Here is a 27,403-nt window from a genome sequence, read left to right as displayed (position 1 = left end):
CCTACGGCCCAATAACTCGCTGGAGCCGGCCCTGCGCCACACACAAACATGTTTTGACAGCCGAGCAGAGATTCACGTCAAGTGTCGCAGTCAGACACATGTCTGCGCGCGCTAGATAAAACACCCGTAAACACGCCATGAATCACGGTGTATCAGTCCGCACATAGTGTCCTGTCACGACGGCAGTATGACACAGCGTTTACAGCCCGTATGAACCCCCCCTCAGCCAGGCCTGCTGCTGTGTGTATCAGCGCTGCACAGCCTCCTCTCATCTCACCGCCAGCAGCTAAAGCATGCTAGCGCCTCTGCGTTAACGTTACATACCTTTCCACCAGCCAGAGTCCCTCGCTGCTGCTGCTGCTGCTGCTACTGCTCTATTCAAAAAGACGACATTAAAACAAGTCCGGCCGCGGTGATTGATTAAACCCGAGCGGTGTTTTCCCCAGCAGTGTCCAGCGGGGGGTTACTCCTCCTTTTTTGAGTCGAACATGAAGCCAAGGTCGTAACGTCTGGTCCGCAGGGTCCACGAACCGTGCGGGATACATCAGCCGAAATCATACAAACATGGCTGTGACGTGCCAAATTATCTGTTGTCGTGGGGGGGTAGAGAAAGAAGTGAAAATGAATAAATACCGACAGCAGGAAGTGACAGGTAGAGCGCACTTATCTTGACAGCCAGGTGTATTGCCTAATCATCCGCTGAGCTCCACGGGGAGGTCCCGCCTCTTGTGACAGTGGGCCAATCAGAGCGCTCTGAGCTAGCGTCTGAGCTAACGTCCTCGAGACGCAGGTGCATCTATGACGCCTTCACGAGCAGCTTGTGGGCTCGTACATCACGGGTCGTCCGTGGTATGTTCCTAAATCGTACTCAAGCAAGGAGTACGACCGGTAAATATAAACGCGACTCTATAGCGGCAAGTGCATTAGAAAACTCTGCATGGATTTTTTTCAATCCAAATTCAAACCAGAATAATTTCCACTATGCTCTATCAGGTTTTCTGTTCTTACTGTAATATTGCTGCAATCTTTTTGTAGAAAATATAAACGCTTAAAGAGCATGACTCATAAGGTCACAATCACATATTAAGGTGAATGCTATACTTTAAAGTTATACTCTGCAGATGCTACATTAAAAAAGGAACGCATTTTTAAATCACATATTTCTGTGAATCACATCTTTTATTTTGCTTTTGTACAGATATCCACGACCCCTGGTCCTTTTTGAATAAATACCACGTTTATTGTCTACAGTTATACAGTGCATCAGCTTTTTGTTCGGTAATAAAGAGCAACCTGGCTGCAACCGATGGTGACAGTGATTTCTTTGTCATTAGTTTTCATTCTCAGATGGTTACAGAGAATATAACTAAATGAAGTAAACTGACTTGTTGGTGCATTCAAGGACCGATGAATTACAGTAAATTATACAAATGGACAGTGACAGAAAATGCATCAGACATGCCTGACTTTTTCAGAATCAGAATCAGAATCAGAACCGTTTATTGCCATGTATGTTGAACATACAAGGAATTTGGCGTGACGGGAGGTGCAAACATTTAACAATCAACAACAATCAGTGCAAGTAGAAACATATTCAAATTTACAAGAGATATAAAATAAAGTAAGATATAAAATAAATGAAATATAAAATAAAGTGCACAAACGAACAGATAACAGGACTATAAACAAGTGAGATGTAAGTGTAGTGTAAAGTGTCGAGTGTAAGAGAAGGGATGCAGGGGAGTGACCGGTGGGAATTTGTCCTGGGGTGACAGAGTCAGTGGGGGACCCGGGCTCTGTTAATGAGCCCGACTGCGGACGGGAAGAAGCTGTTCGTGTGGCGTGAGGTCTTGGTCCTGATGGACCTCAGCCTCCTACCAGATGGAAGGGGCACAAACAGTTTTTGTCCAGGGTGAGAGGGGTCGGCTACAATCTTCCTTGCTCGCTTCAGGGTCCTTGAAGCGAACAAGTCCTGGAGGGACGGCAGATTGCAGCCAATCACCCTCTCGGCAGAGCGGATGATGCGTTGCAGCCTGCCCTTGTCCTTGGCAGTGACTGCAGCGTACCAGACTGTGATGGAGGAGCAGAGGATGGACTCAATGATGGCTGTGTAGAAATGCACCATCATTGTCTTTGGCAGGTTGAATTTCTTCAGCTGCCTCAGGAAGTACATCCTCTGCTGAGCCTTTTTAGTGATGGAGCTGATGTTCAGCTCCCACTTGAGGTCCTGGGATATGATGGAGCCCAGGAAGCGGAAGGACTCCACCACGTCGACGGGAGAGTCACACAGGGTGATAGGGACATGTGGGGCTGCAATCTTCCGGAAATCCACAACCATCTCCACTGTCTTTCGAGCGTTGAGCTCCAAGTTGTTCAGACCGCACCAGGTCACCAGATGGTCAGTCTCCCACCTGTAGGCGGACTCATCCCCACCAGGGATGAGTCCAATGAGGGTGGTGTCATCCGCGAACTTCAGGAGCTTGACGGACTGGTGACTGGAGGTGCAGCTGTTGGTGTACAGGGAGAAGAGCAGAGGGGAAAGAATGCAGCCTTGGGGGGAACCGGTGCTGATGGTCCGGGAGGCTGAGACGTGTTTTCCCAGCTTGACGTGCTGCTTCCTGTCAGACAGGAAGTCTGTGATCCACTTGCAGGTGGAGTCGGGCACGTGCAGCTGGGAGAGCTTGTCCTGCAGCAAAGACGGGATGATGGTGTTAAAGGCAGAGCTGAAGTCCACAAACAGGATCCTGGCGTAGGTTCCTGGGGAGTCCAGATGCTGGAGGATGAAATGAAGGGCCAAGTTAACTGCGTCGTCTACAGACCTGTTGGCTCTGTAGGCGAACTGCAGGGGGTCCAGGAGTGGGTCAGTGAGGGTTTTAAGGTGAGACAGGACAAGGCGCTCAAAAGACTTCATGACCACAGAGGTCAGGGCGACAGGCCTGTAGTCATTAGGTCCTGTGATCCTTGTTTTTTTGGGGACGGGGATGATGGTGGAGACCTTGAAGCAGGCTGGTACGTGGCATGTCTCCAGGGAGGTGTTGAAGATGTCTGTAAACACCGGAGACAGCTGATCGGCACAATGCTTCAGGGTGGAGGGGGAGACAGAGTCTGGGCCGGCTGCTTTGCGGGAGTTTTGTTTTTTAAAGAGCCTGTTGACGTCACTCTCCAGGATAGAGAGAGTCGTCACTGGGGAGGGGGGTCGGGGGGACACTGTGATGGGTGATACAGAGGCGTGGGCCCCTGCTGGGATGGGGGAGGGGGACCTGGTGGTCTGGGGCTGGTTGATGGAGCTGTGGGGGATGGAGTCAGGGCTGTCCCATTGTCCATCAAAGCGACAGTAGAACTCGTTCAGCTCGTCTGCCAGGCGGAGGTCGTTCATGGAGTGGGGGGTTTTAGGCTTGTAATTGGTGATCTGTCTAAGCTGCTTCCTCCACAGAAATGCAGACTTTTACTGCACAGTTGTGTGAGTGTGACGAATCAGGGACGGAGACGTCATGGTTACCAAGAACCAATCCAGTAGCGAACACGGGTGTGGGCGTAATTTTTTCTAAGCACATCCGTATCCGACCGTCCACACGCAAACGCAACCCCGGAGTTCTCAAATACCTCCAACCTCGGCGGAGTTTTCCGATTCCTCCGTTTAGGGTGCTCCAAAACTCCGGCGTAGTGTGGCTGCTCAGTGTAAACGTAGCAAATATACAGAGTAAAAACGGAGTAGTGTGGACAGAAGTTTCTCAGAGTACAGACGTTTAGCATCTCTCACCGCCTTACTAAACCTGTACTTTGACTCTTTGTACAAGTCCTTGTCCCCACTCCTAAAAGCCTGATCCTTTTGCAGTCTTAGCTGTCTGAGTTCTGCTGTAAACCAGGGTTTGTCGTTGTTGTAACACACCCTGGTGCTTGATGGAACACAGCTGTCCTCACAGAAGCTGATATATGAAGTCACAGCCTCTGTGTACTCATCCAGACTGTTGGTAGCAGTCCTGAATACATCCCAGTCTGTGCAGTCGAAGCACGCCCGAAGGCTTCACTGGTCCACTTCTTGAATTTCCTCACCACCGGTTTACAGAGTTTGAGTTTCTGCTTGTATGAAGGAATCAGATGGACCATGACGTGGTCAGAGAGACCCAGTGCAGCACGAGGGACGGCGTGATAGGCCCTGCTGATTGTGGTGTAACAGTGGTCCAGAATGTTCTCCTCTCTGGTCGGATATTTAATAAACTGTATTTGGGGAGTTCATGGCTGAGGTTTCCGTTGTTAAAGTCACCAAGGACAATAACTAGAGAGTCCGGGTAGGTCCGCTCCACACACAGTATCTGGTCGGCGAGCGCGCGCTGTGCCTCCTGCACGTTGCCCTGCGGCGGCATGTAAACACCGACCAGTATAAATGAAGCGAACTCACGGGGGGAGTAGAAGGGTTTGCAGTTAATGATAAAATATTCCAGATCAGGAGAACAGTGCTGGAGAATCACTGTCACATCGTTGCACCAGCCACTGTTGGAGTAGAAACAGATTCCTCCACCCTTCGATTTGCCGGAGAGCTCCGTATCGCGATCCGCTCTGAACAGCTGGAAGCCAGCCAGCTGGAGCGCAGAGTCGGGTATCGATCCACAGAGCCAGGTCTCAGTGAAGCACAAAACGGAGGATGAATAAAAGTCTCTGTCTCTCCTCACCAGTAGCTGAAGTTCGTCCAGTTTGTTTCACAGTGAGCGGACGTTTGAGAGAAATATGCCCGGCAGCGGTGTGCGGAATCCACGTGTGCGAAGACGCACGAGCACGCCGGCTCGTTTCCCTCTCCTACGGCGTCTCACTGCATGGGCTAAGGTGAGCGCACCTTTGACTAGAATGTCCAGTAATTCCACAGAAGTTAGCAGAAAAATTGGGACTAAGTCCGCTGTAGTTGTAGGCCTACCCCTGATGTTCATGAGCTGGTGAAAGAGCTCCGGGTATCGCAGCATAAAACTGAATTAACGACGAAAACAACACAAAACAATGCGCACCAACACGTCGAGGCAGCCGTCCGCGGCGCCATCTTGATGTGATAAATCAAATACATTTTAATACTCCAGATCTTTTTAGTTATTATCTACAGTTATCAGATAAACACTATAAAAATAAAGTGATGAGGTATTTGTTGTACTGTAGTGCAGTTGTCATCTGATCATGTATTGATCAGGACATGCTTTCATATTGTGGAATCGTCCCTCTGCTCCACAGCTTCCTCGTGCTGGTTTTATGTCTCGTGCTGTCCTCTAGTGGCCTCTGGTGAACCCAGCAGTGTGCAGTGATGTGAATGAGGTCTCGAAATACTGATTCATGAGGACAGCGTGGAGGACATTAATTTTGCTTGTGTACCTCAGAATATATATTCATAGACAGAAAACAATCCAAAGTGATTGATGGCTGGTATCTGACATTTGAAATATGCATTAAAAGGCTAAATTAAATAACAAAAATAAAAACAGACAACTTTTGTAATTACAAAGTGCTTTAAAGTAGATTCAAAAAACTTAAAGCAGAAACAAACATTTAAAACAGCATATACACAGTATATACACAGTATATATATATATATACACACATATATACACACACACACACACACACACAGTATAAACAGATTTCAGATCAGATAATATAACTCATAATTGCGATTACATAGAGTTGCTATGGCAGCATGGGTAAACAACACAGTGAAGGTAGGCTGCTAGTTACCACGGCAACAGGTAAACGAAGAGCTCAGCGACACAGGATAGAAAATGAAAGAAGGAGCAGACGAGGAGAACCAGGAGGTTTCCTCAGAGGAGGAGGCGGCTCTCTCCGCTGCTTCCAGAGGGACACGTGCACCGTCCAAACTACACACCGTCCCCAAGATCCCGGAGGCGGTGGACGACTTCCTGAGGAACTTCCTCCGGAGGGCCGGTCTGAGCCGCACTCTGAACCTCTTTGAGGCAGAGTGGTACGGCTTGGCGCAGAAACTCCGGACTGAAGCTCCGAGGACGGCGTGGACGGGCGTCTTCATGCCCGATGCTCTTACACACGGGCAGCTGCTCCGGAGTGAGCTGGAGACGGTCCGCGTGGAGACGGACCTGCTCCAACGGGACGTGCTGGTGGCAGTGGAGAGCCTGGTGAGGACGCAGAGGGAGAGGGACTTCCACCGGCTCCAGTACCGACGAGTCGCTGAGGAGAAGAACCGGCTCATCGAGGACTTCAAACAGCTGAAGGAACACCTGGAGTCCTACGAGCCGGCGCGGAGGCAGCTGGAGGACAAATATCAAGCAGCTCTGAGCCGAAAAACGCTCATCAGTTTGGAAAAGGACCGAGTTCAAAACACCACCGACGCTAGACTGAATGAGGAGAAAGCCCTCATCAAGAGAGAGAGCAGCATCAAGAGGAGCGACAGCGCAGGTAAATCTCCAGCCAACAGCACCGTGACCAGACACCCAGAGGACACACAGTTCCCTGTCTGCAGCAGGCTGCTGGACCCTCAGCGGGCTCAGGGGGCATTTGAAAAAAGGAAAAGCCCCAATTCCTTCAGCCTGTCCTACTCCTTCAGAGCCCATAAGCTTCCCATCAGCTGCATTGACCTCCATCCACGAAAACTGATCCTCGCCACCGCCAGTGATGACCGCAGCTGGAGGCTGTGGGAGCTGCTACCCAACGGAGAGAAGGTGAGAGGAAGAAGTTCATTCAAAGCTGGGAGGGAGATGAGATAAGATCACATATGAGATGAGTTTAGATGATAGAATCACATATGATTTATGAGATGAGATAGAATCACTGTGATATGAGATGAGATTAGATGAGTTTACACAAGAGATGAGATAATATTGGATGGGATGACATTTGAGATGAGACAAGAAACCAAGATAAATCAAACTACCTTCATATAGTTTGTTCTACTTAATTCCCTGTTTTATTGATTATAAAATAATCTAATTTGAATATCTATACATTGTCTGTGTGTAGCATGGAGGGGTTTTAACTGTATTTCATTGTGCAATCCTATACTGTATAATGACAAGACAATTTTATGAATAATGATGAGAATTAATGTTGAGAGATCTTTTAAAAAGCAAACCATGACATAAGATGAGACATAAGAGACGGAAATGTCCAATGAAATGTGATTTTACATCGGTGTCAAAATTAGCTGTTAAATGATTTGATATGGAACCTTTTTTAAACTAGGAATCATTCCTTGAGATAAAACAATGAGATGAGATAATATACTAAAATGAGGTATGAGATGAGACAAAATATCTAATAAGATGATATACTAGACAATATGCTATTAAGATGAAACAAGACAAACTGATTCAAAAACTAGAGAGCATTATTTATAAGGTGAGTCAGTCAAATTGAGAGCAGGCGAGATACGACTCGAGATGACATGAGACAAGAACGGGATGAAATTTGATGAGATCAAACCAGCGGAGATACCATGAGATTAGTTGGGAAATGAGATAAGATGAGATCTAAATCAGATAAATAATATCAAATTAGAAACGGCAGACTAGAGAGTAGATTTACTATGACATGAAATGGAAATGAGAAGGAATTAAGACAAGTTGAGATATGAGATGACAGGATGAGACAAAATGAGAGAAAGAAGATCAGGGAGGAATCGCCATGAGGTGAAATCCGTCACGTTGAGATAACTGAGACAAACCGTAGGATTAGATACACTGATAGCTCACACATCACAGGCGCTAAAAGAAACTGACCAACAAGAGAACAAGCAGAATGACACGACAGGAAGACGTCACAATGAGACGCAGTGAAGTGAAACGATAAGATAATAAACTAAATGTCGTAAGATGAGAAAAAAGAGAGACAAGTCAATGAAATCCTATTGTGTGTTGGGCTATGTACTGAAATGTAATGTGTGTTGCCAGGTTGGTCAGATGGTGCTGACGGGTGAGGGTCACTCGGATTGGCTGTCTGGCTGCAGCTTTCACCCTGATGGAGCAAAACTGGCAACGACCAGCGGAGACTCTATGGTAAGATTATCTTAGTGTACAGGTCAAAGGTTAAAGGTCAACCCGACATCATTTTAGTCCCCCACCCCCCCCTGCAGGTGCGGCTCTGGGATTTCTCCCGTGGGTGCTGCGTGTTGTCGCTGCCCGGTCATTGCCAGCCCACATGGGGTTGCTCCTTCCACTCCTGCGGTCACTTCCTGGCCTCCTGCTCCGCCGACCGAACCGCCAAGCTGTGGGACCTGAACAGCCAGCGCTGCCGGCTCAAACTGCGGCGCCACGCGGCCTCCGTCAACAGCGTCTGCTTCCTGCCCTCCTCCGACCTGCTCCTCACGTGCTCGGCTGACAAAACCCTCGCCACGTGGGACGCCAGACTGGGCGTCTGCACCGCCGACTTCCATGGACACCAGCACCCTTGCAACCACGCCGCCTTCAGCCCGGCGGGTGACGTCGTGGCCTCCTGCGACACGCGAGGCGTCGTCAACCTGTGGGACATCAGGAAACCCGCGTTGGCGACGGCGACGGTCGACGGCGGGCCGATGGCCGCCAACCAGGTGGCGTTCAGCCCGTCGGGGAAGACGCTGGCCGTGGCCAGCACCGACGGTCTGGTCAGGGTGGTGGAGGTGGATACCGGCGTGGCGAGCAGCCTGTCGGGACACGGCGACGGCGTGCAGAGCGTGACGTTCGACCACGAGGGGGAGACGGTGATGTCAGCGGGGAGCGACGGGGTGATTATCGTTTGGGCGGGAAGAGAAAACCTGAAGTGAAACCAGCTGATGATGGTCAGAGTTCACCTGAAGTGTTTGTTTTATTGTGGGGACCTAAATGTTTGATACTAGAACCCAAGTTTCAGAATTCATAGCTTTCATACTTTAATAAATAAACGTTTAAAAAAAACTGTACCATGAAAACCTTGAACAATAGAAGCAAAGATTCCTGAATGTTAAAGTTTGTCTTCACACAAGCAGCAGTTTAAGATCTTTGACCTTATTATAATTTAAATTAGGAACTATTTTATCAAAGAATAAACAAGATTATGAATCCAATTATGAATCTTTTTTACTCGTAAAGTATTGAGGTTTGATACCCAGCTCCTGTCGACATAAGGACTTTTCTAATGATCACAGATTTCTGTTGGATCTTGACTTCTGAGGAAATTCACAACAATTAAAACATCTGTTTGGCACCATACCGTGTTTATGTCAACCATGTGGACTCACACATGGAATTTAGCAAAAACTTGAAATTTGTAATATTGTCACAACAGAAAGAAGCTTCAGTTTTCATGTTATAAAAAGTTGAGAATCAATCAAAGGGGCCCTCCACAGATTTTACACAAAAAGATGCTGGAGGAAAATAAAAAGTGCAGAATCCAGTGCTTATGGAGCTTGACTCATTCTGGGGACTCAGGGACAGGAACTCTCTGCTGCTTTCACAAGTATCCCAGCTTTATAGAACATACACTAAAAGTCACAGGAGATGCATGTCCTCTTTGGGATCCCACTAATTCTACACACAACTTTCAACACGCTTCAATGAGGTTTGATAAATATATATATATTTGTCAGTTTGGAATGTTTTTAAAAGATATCAGGTTTAAGGAAAGCTGTGAAAGAGGAATGCTCCTTATAAAAATGACGACACCATGACGGAAATAAACCAAGAAATGTTTTAATGTGAACCGTTTGAAGACAAACCGTCTCAGACAGACCAGCTGGAGACATTACAGGAATAAAAGCACAGATCTGTTACAAAACATACATGTTTTCATGTTCAGGTCACCTGTCTGCCTGCATGCTGATTTGGCACTTTAATAATGGTTCGGCCTGTGAAGCAAGACAGAAAACACTGACAGTGTGCCTTCTGAAAGAGAAAAAGTGATACAAATACTAATGAATCAATGAACTGTCGTCCCGTTTCCCGTCCAAATCATACAGGGTAAGTTCATTACCTGGTTGAGGTTCATCCTGAGGTCACTTTTGTTACCAAATCAAAGTGTTTCTGTTGCGTTCAATCATATGGGATGGATGGTAGAGATGGAAAGATTCCGTGTTCACAACCTGTTTCTCAGGCTCATCTGTATTAATAAGCTCCACACTGGACACACATAAGCTTTTTCCACTCGTAATAACAAATCGACGATTTGCTTTTAATATTGCTTTTAAAATTGAGAAGGTGGTAACTCTCACACAATGAACGCAGCATGATTTGTATCGTAGGGGCCATTTAGGACATCTCAGACTCAGCTCTTCATTGTTACTTTCATCAGGTTAAGACTGGACTGAAGGCTCAAAGCTCCAGTTGGTAACTTTTTGCAAATATAATAAAGTTCTGTTAGTAACTGTTATTTAATATTTTTTTATAAAATCGTCGCTTGTGAATTTCAAACAAAACTAGGCAGCGCGGATCAAATAAATATAAACATGTCTTAACCCATTTTTCATTTAGCTAATCCAGCTCATTACATCAGTGTGACATGAAGAACTTTGCCTAAATAAATAACGGTGTACTAACAGAAGTTTCCTCATTTAGATCACAACATCGGACGTTTAACATGTGATGTTTTAGGTTTCAGCCTGGGAATATTTTAAAACTTCAGCAGGTAGCATTTATCATTCTAATATGGCCACTAATGTGTAGCTTAGTAGCTAACATGCTGAGGTTAAGCTTGTAAGATTGAGTGTTTAGCATGAAAACATGCTAACATAAACAAGTCACATTTTGCATTACAATGTAGAAATGCTGATGTTAGCATATTAATATGGCTACAGATACAGTCGACATGTTAACATTAATATTTTAACATGTTTAGCAAGTTAGCTAGGTTTACTATATTGCATGTCTGGTTGACAGCATGCTAACACATTGTGACACTGTTTTCTCCAGTCTTGCTGCTAGCCTGGCTACAAATAGATACATTTTACATTTAAATTAAATTGTCAGTGCAGTAACAAACCACTAGACATTATATCCCTCATTCATATTGGCACATTTACATATTAAGTTGACACTTTTAGTGTCTCAGCAGCTGAACAGATGCTTGCAATAACTAAAAAGATGTTAATATTTGTGTCCGTCTTGTCATTTCTTCTCTTACATCGAGTGTCCTCAACATTGCAGAGCTTCATTCTCATCCAGAATTTAATGAGCAGCAGTGTGAGATTTTTTTTTCCAAATAGAAATGTAAAAAAGAAGGATGTTAGCAACTTAGCTATTGAAACCATCCTCTCATCTAACAAGAGGATTTTCCAAAAGGTCAGACTGCTCTTTAATACACATTTCATGGATTTCCAGAAGAGTCTGGTTTGGTCTCTGTGTTATTGTCCAAATAAATTACACCTTTTCCTTTAAAATACATATCCAGAGCAGACTTCATCTAGAATCATCTGCTGTTTCCTGGTGCTGCTGGACACGGTGACGTGAGGACTGACGGATGGAGACACTGACAGGAAGTCTCTTGCTCTGGTGAACAGGCCGGTAGCTTCAGGAGGGTTTCTGCTGACTACAGATGAGTCCGTCAGCAGAGGAAGAAGAGTAGCGTCCTTCATCTTCGTCCCTCTCCCCCTCTTCCTCCGGGTGTTTCTCTCTGGGTTCTTCCACCAACACCTTCAGACGGCTCAGGTGATGCATCGCTCTGAGGAGGGAAACATTCGTCAAAAATATTGCTCTGAACTCACAACTGTGTGTGTGAGTGAGTGAACACTTCAGGTACAAACTACTTCATCTTCAGGAGCACACAGAGCAGCATCTGGACGGCATACAGCACAGAACCACAGAGTTCTCTTGTAGCTCATCAAAGAAGCCAAGCATTTTGGATTTCATAACTTAATAATTAGCTGTGACGACTGAGGCTGTATATAATGTGGTGGCAATCCCTTTAAAATATGTTGAGCTATTTCACAGGATGAGGACAACAGCACAGTAACTCACATGATGATCCTGATGCGTTAGTGTCAGTTACCTCTGTAGCGACGGTCCACCAGGAAATCTCTCCAGCTCCGCATCACCTTCAGGCCTCTGGAACACAAACAACTCCATGTGACCTGAAACCGTCTACATACAGCACACAACATGCAACAGTACAAGGTGACTAGGTCCGTTTACTGTCACTCTACAACACACGGTTGACAACCAAATGTGAGTTACAGTCCTTTTATGGTACACAAGCAGGAAATACAACAAAAACTAAATATATAGATTTCTTTATGATAGAGTACAGAGGATGAGTTAACAGCCAGAGGAAAGAAGCTGTTCTGAAGTCCGATGGTTCATCAGCTGATACTTCTGTATCTCTCTGCAGATAGCAGCAGGTGAACAGGTTGTGTCTGGGTGGGTTTAGTCGTTTAATATCCTTTGAGCTCTTCTCAGGCTCCTCTTCTCACCAATATCACTGATGCTCAGTAAACCAGTGATGTTCCTGGTGGTTTCTATCACCTGCTGTAGAGCCTCCTGTCCTGGAACATCACATGTTAGTTTGTTATGTCTCCAGTCAGGAAGCTTTCTATTGTTCCTTTGTAAAAGTTAAAAATAACTTGGCACAGGAATTTAGCCTTCTTAAGTTTCCTAAAGAAACACAGCTGTTTATGAGCTTTCTTCACCAGGATGGAGATGTGTGAGGACCATGTCAGCTTGTTTGTGATGATGCTGGTTCCCAGGAACTTAAAGCTGTTAACTTGCTCCACCTCAGCTCCATTGATGTAGACAGGGATGCGTCTTCGCCATTTCTCTCTAAAATCAGCTCCTTTGTTTTACTGACGTTGAGCAGCAGGTTGTTCTCTGAGCACCACTCTGCCAGGTTGTCATCGTTGAAGAATGATCCAATAGTTCCCAGTGTTATTGAAATGCTCATCCCTCAGCTGAGTGGAGGGCTGTGGAGATGCATCCTCTGTGGATCTGTTGGTTCTGTATGAGTTAGGTTTGTTCTAGATATGCACAGATCGATAGGCCACCGAAGGTTTTCCAGAACAATATGCGATCAGGATTAATGCTTTCTAGTTTGCGGGGGGAATAAGCGACTAGCGTACTCTGTTTTGGTAATATCTCACTACAACTGGACTCCCAATACCATAGAAAGCAGTCAAACAGACCTATAATACTGCTGAACCAGCTGCTATAACGAAACAAAGAAGGTATTAGCTGAGTATCAGCCAACATGGTGAAAAAAAATAAATATTGATTGGGGGCATCAAAACACAGCCGAATGTTGAGTCCTGAGGTGTGTTCATACCTGCTTCACTGGAGCCTCCTCCGTCTTAGCTACCCGTGCATGTTGTTGTCGCTGAAGCTCCGCCTCCACCGCCTGCAGTCTGAACAACATCTGTTTCAGAGCCTCCACTGGACCAGGCTGCTTAAAGATGCTGTTACCGTGGAGACCGGAGACCAGAGCCTGGGGGACACAGAAGGGGGGGGGGATCATTTGGAGAGTCATAGGAACCATGTGTATGGAGTAGAGAGAGTGGGACTGGTTGTGCAGTGGATCATTAAACAGGTAAGGAGTGGACCAGGACACACAGACTCCTACCTGAGCTCCTCGATGGGGCGGAGCCTCTGTGATGCTCCCTGATGCTGCCTCTGAGTCCCTGCAGGTACAACATACAATCCTGTATCATTCAGTGTGTGGTTCAGGCACGGTGCAGCAGAGCTAAGGATAAAGGGAGTGTGAGTAACTCTTACCAAGCGAAGGGACGACGGTGAGAAGAACAGAGCAGCAGCTCCTCTGTGTTCACTGGACTGACTGCTTCTTCCACACAATCAGTAGGACTGACTACTACAACAACAACAGTTATTCAATGAGAAAAGGCAGCATTGTGTGGACTAAATATGTGCTCAACCTTTTTGATATGGTGATAAAGATTTTACTGTTTCCGTCTGTGTGATTGTGGCGGATCACAACAATAGTCACATCAAGACACAACAGACATCTGTTTGTGCATCCTGCCCTCAGCTGCTTCACAGTAATGCACTGTTTACATCCTTTCATTCACATTTCATAGCTAGATGTGTGCGACAAATTGATAAGATCGCAGACTTTCTTCAACCGGCCCCACGCCATCAACAACCCTGACGAGCATCAGAAACGTGTAGGAGCAAACACAAGCAGCTCAAACTGGCCAATCACAGCCTTTTGCTATCTCTTTCGGTATCTCTGCAGCTGACGCCACAGTGTTTGAGCCACATTTAACAGCAAACTCTTACACAACTCATGCAGTATAATCAGAGTCTCATTTATCCATTTGTGTGCTCCCTACTCCCCGAACACATGCATCTTCAAAAACATCTGCACTAACAGGACGAGTAGCGCGCCTGCACAGGAGTGAGACTGTTTCTGTGGAGGTGTTAGAAATAGTCAGGTTTCAGTGAGGATGCGTTTGTGAAGTAGTGCACATACGACTGGATGAAGGAGACCTGGAGTTTGTGAAAAGGATGTTTTGATGTAGTTTTGCTGGATTTAAACGCGGCCCCCATTGACGTAAATCCATCAAGACTTTTCTCCATTAACCGTGGAGGCGTGAGAGAAAAACTATGTTTTCTACAAGAACACAGGGTGAGTAACTGATGTACAAATGGCCATTTTGGCAGTGACGTATTCCTTTAGTGCAGAGCTGTAAATCAAGCTTTGATGGTGTTCTTTCCTGTACAACAGCAACACACACATTTGGACTGTGGACAGGGAATTTTGTTGCACGTCTCTCTTTATGTTTTCTCTTTGTATATAGTATAATGGTTCCCGTCTAATAAAAGGGAAAATGGCAAACAAATATATTAATAAAACTAGTGAAAGCCACACAGTGATGCATCTTTGCTTCCTCACATCACCTGGGCTAGAGGGTTGTTACTTTAACTGGTTGCTCAATATGCTGGTCCTGAACTGTGTTAATTGTTTTGCTTCACAGAGAACCAGTCGATTGAGAGCAATGAGCAGCTCCTCTGAACATGTTAATGCTGCAAAGAGACACATCAGGTTGATCAGAGAAAAACATTTCTGTTTCTGAGGATTGATGTTGTTTCCCGTGGCAACACTGTTGTCATGCTAATTTTTTCAGTTATAAATCGGAAACTGGTCTAAATATGTGGAGCACACACACATAACAACTAAACTGATTTGTTTGTGTTATCTGAGCTGTGTGAATGATAACTCATTAGCATTAGCATTAGCATCGCTGCTTTCAACAGGAGGAGAAACTGGTCTGACCTGGATCTGCAGGACCGTCTGCTTCTCCAGAGCTGTGAGACAGGCTGTTCAACACCTGGTCGGCCTTCTGGATCAGAGACTCCATCCTGTTGTCTGGCAGGAGGAAACACACATTGCTTTAGAACAGTGCTTCTTAAAAGGGGGTACTAGTACCCAACAGTGTACTGAGGAGTACTGCAGGGGGATGAGAGTTTTTTTACAAATGTTAATTTAAAAAGATATCAGTCATGCGTTTGATAAACCCAAGTTATATAAAATATTTCTATTTATTTTGTAAACGGTCAACATTTGTTTTCCTTACAGAAATGATCCACTGGTAAGGTGGTACAATATTGAATAAAAGACTGAGAACCACACGTCTGTAACACACCTGAGATAGTGTTACATCAAGAAGCTTCTCACCTCTGAACAGAGTCTCCATGACGTCAGAGCTGTGTCTCTCTGCGGCGAGGACAGAAATCTGTTCAGCAAACTGAAGCCTGAGGTCTCTGAGAGTCCGCTGGTCAACCTGATCTCTCTCACACACACACACACACACACACACACACACACACACACACACACACACACACACACACACACACACACACACACACACACACACACACACACACACTAACACAACTGGGTATGGACCATTCTGCCATCCTTTTTCCTGTCAGATACAGTTTAACGTGAGCTGCTGATGGTATTGACAGATGCGGTTCTCTCACCTGATCAGGTGTCTGGTCAGGATCATCAACCTCCAGCTCTGCCACCCAGGACGGAGCCTTGTTTCTGGGAGCTGCAGGCGGAAGAACACCTGGAAGAGCGACAGCAGAAAAGCATGATTATGTGATGCTAAAGATTCCACATGAGACATCATTTCTACATGGTGTTTATCTGAATATTAAGATTATTATCTTGGTAATTATGAGAGAAGTTTTCATGGAAAAAAAAATAATCTGCCATTTTTCTGAATTAACTAAATACTTTAAAATCCAGATTCCAGATCTCATTTACCTGAGAGCCGAATTTCATGGAAGCAAACACGTCCCACATGTTTAGTTTAAAAGAACTTTTCTCAGAATTTCTATCTCGTTAATATATTTTTTAATAAAAGGGAGTCCATTGTGTTTCCTGAATATTCACATTATGCATTTATTTTTAAATTCTAATCCATTGTTATTACACAGCAGACCAGAGCCGCTTCTCAGTCCTAGTCCACATTGGGGCTCTTGATGGCTACACAAATGATTGAGCTAAAAGAACGAGACTGAGGCGGTTCGGCTGCATAGCTCACATACCATCAACACTGTTTCACGTTACAAAATAAAAGTCTAATTTTACATGTTCACGTGTCGTTACTGCTGTCATTTTGTTTTCCATTAAATGATATCTACTGTTCCCACACTTAAACCACTAGCTAAGATATTAGACACCACCAGTGAATGTGGGCAGACCTCAAGAGGTGTTGTGAGACATTACAGCAGCAGAGAGCCCCTCAGAGGTACCTGAGGACTTTGATAACTGGTTGTTGTGTAATTAAAATGCTATTCGGCTGAACAGGAAGAATCTAACAAAAGCATTTTTCTGTTTGAAGTGATACATTGTTTGTTTAAATTGAGATGAGGTAATAGCTCAAAGGATTATAATAAAAGATCGATAGTTAATCGAACAAAAATGAATAAAGACAAAATAGAGGAGTGTCGTGTGTTCTCAGAGTTGTGTTGCTGCCACCTGCTGGACACACACAGGGAGTCCTATAGGAGGGTTCAAATGTGTGGTCCACAGCTCACACTTCTACACATTTCTTCTTCTTCCTAACACAACAGCTGGTCCATAACCTCTCAAATGGAAGTACAAGACTTTCAGTGATCATAAGCCTATGAAGAGGAAACCTCATTAAATCTCTCAAAAAGCAGCTTCAGCTGCAGAAACAATTTCAAGATACGCGAGTTCTGAAATGAATCATTTAATTCAAAGCTTTAGTACTCAAATGATTAAATTCACTTTTTTTTTTTTGATTAAACTCCTAATATTCTGTCTCCATTAGTCTTTTAAACAGTTAGAATCTTTGCGTTGACTTTCTGCACACAGAATCTCAAAATACATTTGGATTGGTTCTTTTTTTTAGTGTTTTGTATATTCTACCATGTATAAATATAGCTATTTCTTGCACTAACTAAAGTGTGCTAATTACACTGACTCATCACAGTGATTCCACAACAACCTGCATGTTCTCATCCAAAGTCATAAATATATTAACAGACATTAAAGCGAGCCATTTGTATCCAACAATAACTTCATGTCTGTGGTTCAAAGTAACATGTCTTGGTCATGATGGATTGGATTCTTGTGATTCTTTGTATTACTGTGTTCTGTACATGATGTATGTACAGAACACATTGTTGTACATTTGGTTTCAAACTGTTATCTTCCTTTTGTATATTGTGCACCCGACTGCAAATCCAAAATTCCTCGTATGGGATAATAGAATGACTGGACTGAACTGATGATCCAGCTAACTGTACAGTTCCAGATTGATTTTTTTTTAAATCAGCTTTGAAAAAACTAAATCCAGACTCATATCAACATCCTAATCTGGAGAAAAGGGTTCTTCTAAGGACAGATAGCGGGACCAGCTCACACAAAGTGGGGACACACCACTTTGTGTGAGCTGAACACACATCTTTGGCCTTAGAAGTAACGCTCACTAACTACTGTTGGTAGTAAGTTACATAGCTGGACATGCCGACTATTGCAGTTTACATTAAAGCCGATAAACACTGTTGAGGGAAGAAGACATCGAGCTGTCATCCACTGTGCAGGCTGTTAACTAATTAGTCTGAATTTGAATACGTGTAATTTAGTGTTTCATGACGGTCGAAACGCTTTCAGAGGCGTTTCAAAAGTGACAATGAAACTTTGATTCAATCACCTAAAACTGAATAAAGTATTATTTATCAGTGACTTCATCCTGAAAGCAGCTCTACCATTTGGGTTTTGAAACTCTCTCTCTTAGACTAAGCAGTGACTGTGTAGTGCAGAGTGGGTTCAGTAACACCAGGGACTTGCGATGTATGTTATGTGTACTGAGCCGTGGACTCTGGAGGTGTTGGTGCCGTGCAGGTGGTGCTGTACCGGGGTCATCCCACAGCTCTGACTCTGTGGGCGGAGGCGTCTCACTGAGGTCACAGCGTTGGACCCAAGCGGGGTACTTTATGTCCGGCACGCTGGTGATCCCAGAGCAGTCCATGTCAGGCCTGTTACTGGTGAACCAGTGAGGGAGGTGGAGGGACGGAGACGCCCACTCTGACCTTGCTGCTCTGTGTGCAGACTGCTGCAGACAGAAACAGGGAAGAAAGACATTCACTACAGTCCTACTCAGAATCAAATCCAGAAGCACAAATAAAAATGTGAATGATGAACAAGGAGATGCACTTATGACTGCTGGTGACTAGTAGTTCTCTTGAATAGCTATGTTGAATACACTTATTGTAAGTCGCTTTGGATAAAAGCGTCTGCTAAATGACTGTAATGTAATGTAGTCACCCTATGGCAGCTGGCTGAGGAGACGTCCACATGTGGATTCAACATGGCTGCCCCTGGTCTCTCTCTGTACCTGGAGAGAGGAAAGTAAAGAAAGGTCAGATGTGAGGTCGACCTTTGACAGGACAGAACAGATATCTTTCAGCAAACATCCCAAATGAGATGGATTAGTGGCAGCAGCTTGAACCTGGAGCTCCTGGGCATCCTGGTTGGATGAAGGTGGTGGTGGTTCAGCTGGGGGGCACCATGGCTGCTGCTGAGTCTGTCCCAGGTTCTGTGTGCTGGTCTGGAGGAGGAAAAGGGGGGCTCTGAGGGTCCAGACTGGGACAGGAAACCTGGATCAGCAGACGAGACATGTCAGAAGAACCGAGACATGCAGACGGACACAAAAACTCCAACTAATCAATTTATTCTATCAACCCATTTACCATTTAACTAAACAATATCTGAAATACAGAAAAATGCCTCATCGCAGAATGAGGCATTTGAAGAAGCTGTGGGCGATGCCTTTAAAGAAACTGCTGGTGTGGGCGGAGTTGAGGGTGATGCGTTTAGAGACCTTGGATGAAGGCGGAGGTGTGAGTGACAGGCATCGAGCCGTCGTAAGGGATGGACAGCAGCTCGTCCGTCGTCATGGAGAGTCTGTCTCGGTTGCCGCGGTGATGGAGAGAGCTGACGGGGAGGTTCAGGAAGTCCAGCTCCCTGTCGGTCAAACGCTCCCTGAGAACTATGAGACGAAAAACAAACACATAAAGACAACTGATACAAACGGTCCTGAAACAAACGCGTTTCCCTGATGAACGTGGTGACCTACCATCTTTGTTTCTGAGCGCGCTCACTCTGGGTCTGCTCAGTGTGGAGGGCAAACTGTGAGGCAGAAGAAGCCTTCCGGTCAACGACGCGCTGTCCTGCCGACTCCTCTCAAAGTCTGTGATGTAGGCGTCCAACGCCGCTGAGGCCGAGTAATAGTTCTGCAATCAATAAGCATGAGTGATGGATTTTAGTAAGCCCAGCCACAGGAAAATCTTTTCAGCAAACAGCTTGTCTTGAGTTTTATTACCGACATCAGAGAGACTATTGACGGGCTTTTACTGTGAAAAGGCTGGAGGGCTTTTAATTTGAAGCACTGAGATCATTCAGAAATGAACAGACATTTAATGGTAACACCCTCCTTTGAGCTTTGAAATGCTAATTTTCTGTATTTAAAATCCTGTGCAGAACATCCATCTAGAATCTATTGTTTGAGCTCTGAGGAATTAACCTCCAAGTTGGCTCAGTTAACAGGACAGAGGATACAGACGGGCAGACTTCCTCCACAGTGCCTCATTACTATTGTAACAGTAGAAGCAGAGCGAACCTGGTCTCTGTATCTGAAGGTGGTGTTGTGTTCAGGAGCCAGCAAGCTGCTCCTCAGGTGACCTGAGCTGGACAGCAGGGAGGTCACCGTGGACTCAGGAGACAGACAGTCACCCACCAAGCCGCTGGCCTCCATGCTGACAAAAACAACAAAAGCACAGAGTAGTGATCCTATCAATAGGTCGATGGGGGTCACAACTTCCGGAGAACAGCTAACAAACTTTGTGATCCTACAACCAGCATTCCAAATCTGGTCAGACAGAAATTATGACACACAGAGATCTTAACCTCAGCGAGTTAAAAATGAACTGACAATAACTCAGAATAGAGTCAGTGTTGTCAAGTCACTGTGGTCCGAAAGCTCGTCTTGCCTTAAAAAATGTTGACAGCCTCGAGCTCATATTGTTTTAGTATTAGAAAAACTGGCGGACGTTAGCTTGCTAACTTGGCTTTAGCCTAGCAAACAGCTCACGATAGATAACAGCTGAACAACATGCAAAACACAAACACATTACATCCATAAAATAGTAGGGGTGTTATGTCACGGTGGGTCAGTGCTGCTAAACGACTCTACAGTGTGTGTGAGACCGTTCAGTGTGCTGCCTTAGCTAACGTGACAGAATCTCAAAGTTAACGTTGGGTAGTTAACGTTAACTAGTTAGGCTAGCTAACGTGGAACTGGCCATAGAAATAGCATTTATATACAACTGACATTACAATTAAACTTAGCAGCACTTAAACATGAATACGAATCCAAACGTAGTAATTAAATCCATGCTTCTGCATCAAAGGAACATATTACACTTACAACTTAACTCCAAAATAGTTCCCTTATATTTCGTGTCCAGACCTTTGCGTACAGTGAGTGACCAATGTTGACAACTTAAGATTCAAGGCTCGCGGGTAAAGCTAACTCAGTTAGCTTAGCTGGTCTGGAATCAGTTTAGTTCTGATGGCTTCCGCCCAGGGAAGTTACGACCAAACACCGTAAAAAAAAGCTGGCAATTAACTCTATTCATAGTCATCAGCGGAGACACCCACGGCTGGTACAGCAAGCATTCACGTTACATTTTACGGTCTTTCGGAGACCTTCGGAAACGTTCGAAGCATCCAGAGCTCAACTTTACCAACCCGGCTGCTGCTGTAAACTAACGCTACCGCCCCCTATAGGTTGGAGCTAGCTTTAGTCTGTTCACGAGTGGAACCGACGGTCCTGTGGAAGTCTTTTTGCTGTATGAGACTCATGCGGAATTAAAGGATGCACTCTCCCGGATTAGGACAATAATATAATTAATGTTAGGTCCAGAGGTTTTTAAACTGTCAATAGATCCATAGGCTGTAGTCTACTATGCCATTGACACCCGACCCTTTTCTTGTAGCCTGTGTATGTATATAGAGTCACTTACTACATATATTTATATAACTATGTATATTGAGCACTGCTTTTCTATATGAACTCCAAACAATCATTTTGTACTTATTTTTTTCACATTAGGTTACATTTAGCTGATGATAGTTTATTTTTCTTGAGAACAACTTTGAATACTTTTACTTGTCATGGAGGACTTTTACACTGTTATTTCTCCGTTTAGTTTATGTAAGAAAAGGCGTTCCTCTTCAACTGTAAATCAAAACACAGGACAGCTGGGACACAGAGTTATTTCCCAGAACCTGTGAAAACATGGTGACACTACATATTGTTTTCCAAGTGTTCATCTTCTTTTTTGAGGTTTTGGCAGCTTGCATCATTAATGTTGCATTACTGCCTCCTCCTAGTTATGTTCTACTTCACAGTCCTTTTTTAAAGTTGTGTTATAAGTCCAGTAGCCACTCTTACACTGATTTCTACATGCCCTGTTTCAGGCTATATAGGCTATTTTCTGCGCGTTACCATGCTCCTGACGCTGATCACAGTGACCTGTGGGATGTTAAATGTAACATTTTGGTCGCTTAAAAAATGTCTGATTAGGCATTGGGTTGTTCTTAGCTCCACCCTGTCCTGTCCCTTCCGGTTGCAAAAAAAACTAAGATGGCGAACTCGAGTCTTCAAAACCAATGAGTGACGTACATTGACACTTCTTATGGGCAGTCTATGATTCTACATCCTTTATCTGTTTTTCTGTGCTGCCTCTGCATAAGAGACCTTTTCCTTCCCTCTTATCTGGTCCACCTCCACCTCTCATCTTTACACTTCACAGTCCTCAATAAGCAACACTGTGATATCTGATTTGCATACGACAGCTACATTGCACAAATGCATTGCAATTAAAAACCCTTCAGGCTTTTCTATGTATACTCTCTCACCCTGTATTTCACCAATCCAAAATGTAGCTCCTTTGGGAGAACCTCTGCCCCCCCCCCCCCCCCACCCACCCTTACTACTTTAACTAGATGTGCCGTCTCTGCACTTCAGTGTAACAAGCAAGTTTCCATCCCCAAACTCATAAATATCACTTCTCCAACTTGCCATCTAATGATTTTTTGTCAGTTTTAGCGGAACCACTTTCCTCTCTCCATAATTCTTACCACTACATTGGGCAATCTTTCGCCTCACTCTCTGTACCACCTTCGTTAACTGCGTTCTTTTCTTTTTCTTGGCTATTGTCCTCATGGATCTACTCCCTCTCACTACCTCTTCCGGCTCCCTCTCCCTCCTCTCATCACTACACTCTCCCTCCTCTCATCACCACAGTTTCCCTCCTCTCATCACCACAGTTTCCCTCCTCTCATCACTACAGTTTCCCTCCTCTCATCACCACAGTTTCCCTCCTCTCATCACTACAGTTTCCCTCCTCTCATCACTACAGTTTTCCTCCTCTCATCACCACAGTTTCCCTCCTCTCATCCCTACACTCTCACTCCTCTCATCACCACAGTTTCCCTCCTCTCATCCCTACAGTTTCCCTCCTCTCATCACCACAGTTTCCCTCCTCTCATCCCTACACTCTCACTCCTCTCATCACCACAGTTTCCCTCCTCTCATCACTACAGTTTCCCTCCTCTCATCACCACAGTTTCCCTCCTCTCATCACCACAGTTTCCCTCCTCTCATCCCTACACTCTCACTCCTCTCATCCCTACAGTTTCCCTCCTCTCATCACCACAGTTTCCCTCCTCTCATCACCACAGTTTCCCTCCTCTCATCACCACAGTTTCCCTCCTCTCTACACCACAGCTTCCCTCCTCTCATCACTACAGGTTCCCTCCTCTCATCACCACAGTTTCCCTCCTCTCATCGCTTCTGTTTCCCTCCTCTCATCACCACAGTTTCCCTCCTCTCATCACCACAGTTTCCCTCCTCTCATCGCTTCAGTTTCCCTCCTCTCATCGCTTCAGTTTCCCTCCTCTCATCGCTTCAGTTTCCCTCCTCTCATCGCTTCAGTTTCCCTCCTCTCATCGCTACAGTTTCCCTCCTCTTATCAGTTTCCCTCTTCCTCACTAGAATCCATGGTGTTGCTCACCATCTGTCTCCCTCCCTGCCATACTGTCAGACCTACAGTGGTTGATATCCCTGTACCCAATGTTCCTCAGTACCCTGTCCTATAACTATTAAGTCCCTGTGTCCATGTCAAAGTCAAAGTTGTTTAATCAAAGTCAAAAACCAGCTCAGCAACAGAAAACAATTCAAAACTTCCGGCACAATGTCCACTTCCACGATCCATGGTCCCTCCCTCCAGTGTTCTTGGTTGCATCAGGCCCCTTTAGAGCCTGTGAGAGGGGGGGGGGGGATTGAAACAGAGAGGTGGGGGGGGGGGGGGGGGGGGGGGGAGAACGTAGGGAGGTCTCACTCCGCCCCGGTAACACAACAGACACTGTCACAAGGAGTTCTCCCATCAGAGCAGCCTCGCCATGAAAAGCAGCGATAGGCTACATGTGCATGTACCTGACATGAGTCAAATTTGTTGTACTGTATTGATTAATTCATTCATCATTTATATATTCTTTTTAATAAATGGCCAGTTTCAGAATCAGCAATGTTACACATACAAGGAATTCAGCTAGATGATGGGTGCGTAACAGTAAACAAAGTGCAATCGTATAAATCATAATTTAAATATAGAAAATAGGAACATTTACAGTAAAATATGGTAAACAAATAAGTGTACGTTAAAAAAATATATTATTAAAGTGTCATGTGTATGTTAATACAGAAAAAAATGTTCAAGGGTGTGTAACAATAACAAATTGTCCTGGGGATGTAAGTGTCAGAGTCAGCGGGGGTCCCAGGCTTTATTGATTAACCCAACTGCAAAAGGGCAGGAATTGTTTTTGTGGCGTGAGGTCTTGGTCCTGATGGACCGCAGCCTCTTGACAGAGGGAAGGGACTCACAGAGTTTGTGTCCATGGTGAGAGGTGTCGGCTACAATCATTCTTGCCCGTCTCAGGGTTCTGGAGGCGAACAAGTCGTGGAGGGACGGCAGATTGCAGCCAATCACCCTCTCAGCAGAGCGAATGATATGCTGACGGGGATGGAGGAGGAGAGGATGGACTCAATGATGGCAGTGTAGAAGTGCACCATCATTGTCTTTGGCAGGTTGAACTGCCTTTGTGATGGAGCTGATGTTAAGCTCCCAATTAACTCCGATTTAGCACTCATCCTCACCAGAGATGAGTCCAATGAGGGTGGTGTCATCCGTGAACTTCAGGAGCTTGATGGACTGGTGACTGGCGGTGCAGCTGCTGGTATACAAGAGCAGAGGGGAAAAAACGCAGCCTTAGGGGGAACCGGTGCTGATGGTCCGAGAGACTGAGACATGTTTCCCCAGCTTCACATGCTGCTTCTTGTCAGACAGGATGTGTGATCCACTTGCAGGTGGAGTCAGGCACCCTGCAGCGGGGAGAGCTTGTCCTGCTGCAGAGACGGCATGATGGTGTTGATGGCAGAGCTGAAGTCCACAAACAGTATCCTGGTGTAGGTTCCTGGGGAGTCCAGATGCTGGAGGATGAAGTGGAGGGCCATATTGATTGCATCGTCTACAGACCTGTTGGCTCTGTAGGCGAACTGCAGGGGGTCCAGGAGTGGGTCGCTGAGGGTTATGAGGTGGGACAGGACAAGGTGCTCAAAAGACTTCATGACCACAGAGTTTAGGGTGACGGGTAGTCATTAAGTTCTGGGATCCTTGATTTTTTTTGAGGGATGGGGATGATGGTGGAGGCCTCGAAGTAGGCTGGTACGTGGTATGTCTCCAGTGAGGTGTTGAAGATGTCTGTGAACACCGGAGACAGCTGATCAGTCTGGGCCAGCTGCTTTGCAGGGTTCTGACATTTAAACAGCCGGTTGACGTCTCTCTCCAGAATAGAGAGAGTCATCATTGTGGTGGGGGCTGGGGAGGCTCTGGGATGGGTGGTTGTGAGGCATGGGCCCCTGCTGAGCTGGGGGAAGGGGGACCTGGTGGTCTGGAGCTGGTGGATGGGTGGATGGGGTCATGGGGGATGGGGTCGGGACGGTCCCATTGTCATTCAAAGCGACACTAAAACTCGTCCAGCTCATTTGCCAGGCGAAGGTCATTCTTGGAATGGGAGCTTTAGGCTTGTAGTTGATCTGTCTGAAGCCTCTCCGGAGAGAAGCAGAGTCACTTGCTGAGAGCTGGTGTTACAGTTTCTCAGAGTAGTTTTCGTCACAGCCTCAGTGTCCTCATCCAGAGTGTTGTTAGCAGTCCTGAAAACATCCCATCTGTGCAGTCCAAGCACGCCCGAAGATCCTCCATCGCTGGTCCACTGCTTTGATTGTCTTACTGAGCTTTAATTTCTGCCTGTATGCAGGAATCAGATGGACCAAGACGTGGTCAGAGTGTCCCAGTGCAGCATGAGGGACGATGTGATAGGTCTCGCTTATTGTGGCGTAACAGTGGCCTAAAATGTTCTCCTCTCCGGTTGAACATTTATTAAACTGTATGTATGAGGACTTCTTTGTTAAAGTTACCAAGGACAATAACTAAAGAGTCCGGGTTGGTCTGCTCCACACACAGTATCTGTTCGGCGAGCGTCCGCTGTACCTCCTGCGCATTAGCCTCTGGTGGAATGTACCGACCAGCATGAATGAAGCGAACTCACAGGGGGAGTAAAAGGGTGAACCACAAACCGGAGGATGAAGAAAAGTGTCTGTTTTTCCCCAGTAGCTGAAGTTCGTCCAGTTTGTTACACAGTGAGCAAACCTTGGAAAGAAATATCCCCTGCAGCGGTGTACAAAATCCACGTTGGCAGAGACGCACAAGCGCAACGGCTCGTTTTCCTCTCCTATGGAGTTTCACTGCACGGGTAAAGGTGAGCACACCTTTAACTAGAATCTCCAGTAATTCCACGGATGTTTACATGTATTATTTAACTTTATATGACTTTTTTATCAGTTCAACTTCTTTTTTTGTCTTAAGAATTTTCTTCTTATGTTACTAACAGTATTTGGTGAAAAAAAACAGTAAGTGGAGACCATATACTGTTCCTAAGAGCCCTTTGTGAAGCTCAAAGTGGGTGGCTCCTACACAGACTAACTCCTAACTAAATCCAAAAATGGGCAAAGAGTTGGATCCGCTGGTTGAGCAGAGCAGACAGCTAGCAGCTAGCAACCTGAGACAGCCTCACCTGTCACTCAAAGCGGCCACGCCCTTAATTATGCCTTACTTTAAGCCTTAAAATAATCTACAGTTGTCAGACAGTGTCCCGGTGACATTATCTATAGAGACCAGAATGTAAACATGATTATTATTATCTGCAGTAAAGTTGGGCATTTTAACATGGCGGTCTATGGGGATTGGGTCACTCGCCAGCCTCAAGTGGCCATTTGAAGAACTGCAGTTTTTGGCATTTCCATGTCAGCTTTTCTCAGCACCAGAGCTTTCCGCTTTGGTCAAGACCATAGACTGTTTATAAAATAGTGGATGTAATCATTGTGATATCACCCATTGGTTTGTGGAGCACCATCTTGAAGCTTCGAGTTTGGAGATTTCGCCGTCGCCCTCTTGGATTACTGCCATCGCCATGTTATTTTTTATGCAGTCAATGAATGGAAGTTGACATATTCGGAATCTGGAGGAGTGACGTATACGGCTCTGGTAGCGGCAGGAACCTGTCAGTAGTCCCGCCCTAAAGCATACTCTGCTTTATGGTCTATTTGACTCTAAATGGACCATAATTTACAAAATGAACATCATGCTGTATTGAAGAAGACTTGAAACTAGAGATTGAGACCATAAACTCATGTTTACAATGTTTACTGAGGTAATAAATCAAGAGAGAAGTAGAGCCATTTTCTCATAGACTTCTATACAATCAGACTTCTTTTGCAACCGGAGGAGTCACCCCCTGATGGTCAGTAGAGAGAATGCAGGTTTAAGGCACTTCAGCATCGGCT

At 45.4% G+C, this 27,403-nt stretch overlaps 2 protein-coding genes across 9 annotated transcripts; one reads left to right on the top strand and one right to left on the bottom strand.

The window, feature by feature from the left end:
- The first annotated feature begins 5,756 nt into the window (after nucleotides 1-5,756).
- Nucleotides 5,757-8,743, top strand: spag16 (sperm associated antigen 16). The gene is made up of 3 exons (XM_076079469.1): nucleotides 5,757-6,668; nucleotides 7,896-8,000; nucleotides 8,078-8,743. The coding sequence occupies exons 1-3, from the start codon at nucleotides 5,757-5,759 to the stop codon at nucleotides 8,741-8,743; spliced, it is 1,683 nt and encodes a 560-aa protein (XP_075935584.1).
- Nucleotides 8,744-9,631: 888 nt separating this feature from the next.
- Nucleotides 9,632-21,211, bottom strand: cunh18orf54 (chromosome unknown C18orf54 homolog). Of its 8 annotated transcripts, none has more exons than XM_076079752.1 (15): nucleotides 21,124-21,211; nucleotides 20,057-20,192; nucleotides 19,514-19,670; nucleotides 19,259-19,426; nucleotides 18,887-19,034; nucleotides 18,703-18,772; nucleotides 18,292-18,490; nucleotides 15,882-15,970; nucleotides 15,571-15,685; nucleotides 15,169-15,261; nucleotides 13,650-13,743; nucleotides 13,498-13,555; nucleotides 13,204-13,362; nucleotides 11,938-12,029; nucleotides 9,632-11,610 (listed from the first exon to the last, which is right to left on the bottom strand). In XM_076079752.1, exons 2-15 carry the CDS (start codon nucleotides 20,189-20,191, stop codon nucleotides 11,460-11,462), a joined length of 1,728 nt encoding a protein of 575 aa, XP_075935867.1. In that variant the 5' UTR covers nucleotide 20,192; nucleotides 21,124-21,211; the 3' UTR covers nucleotides 9,632-11,459. The 8 variants fall into 8 exon arrangements, with proteins under 8 accessions (XP_075935867.1, XP_075935866.1, XP_075935873.1 ...); XM_076079751.1 differs by having other exon boundaries at nucleotides 20,864-21,193; XM_076079758.1 differs by having other exon boundaries at nucleotides 11,938-11,993; nucleotides 20,864-21,193.
- Between the last annotated feature and the right edge of the window lie 6,192 nt (nucleotides 21,212-27,403).

This window comes from Anarhichas minor, unplaced genomic scaffold (genome assembly GCF_050575085.1).
Source record: "Anarhichas minor isolate MPS153535 unplaced genomic scaffold, ASM5057508v1 ptg000073l, whole genome shotgun sequence".
In the NCBI taxonomy this organism is placed as follows: domain Eukaryota; kingdom Metazoa; phylum Chordata; class Actinopteri; order Perciformes; family Anarhichadidae; genus Anarhichas; species Anarhichas minor.
Note: the sequence above shows the minus strand (reverse complement) of the source record. Positions and strands in the feature narration are given on the sequence as shown.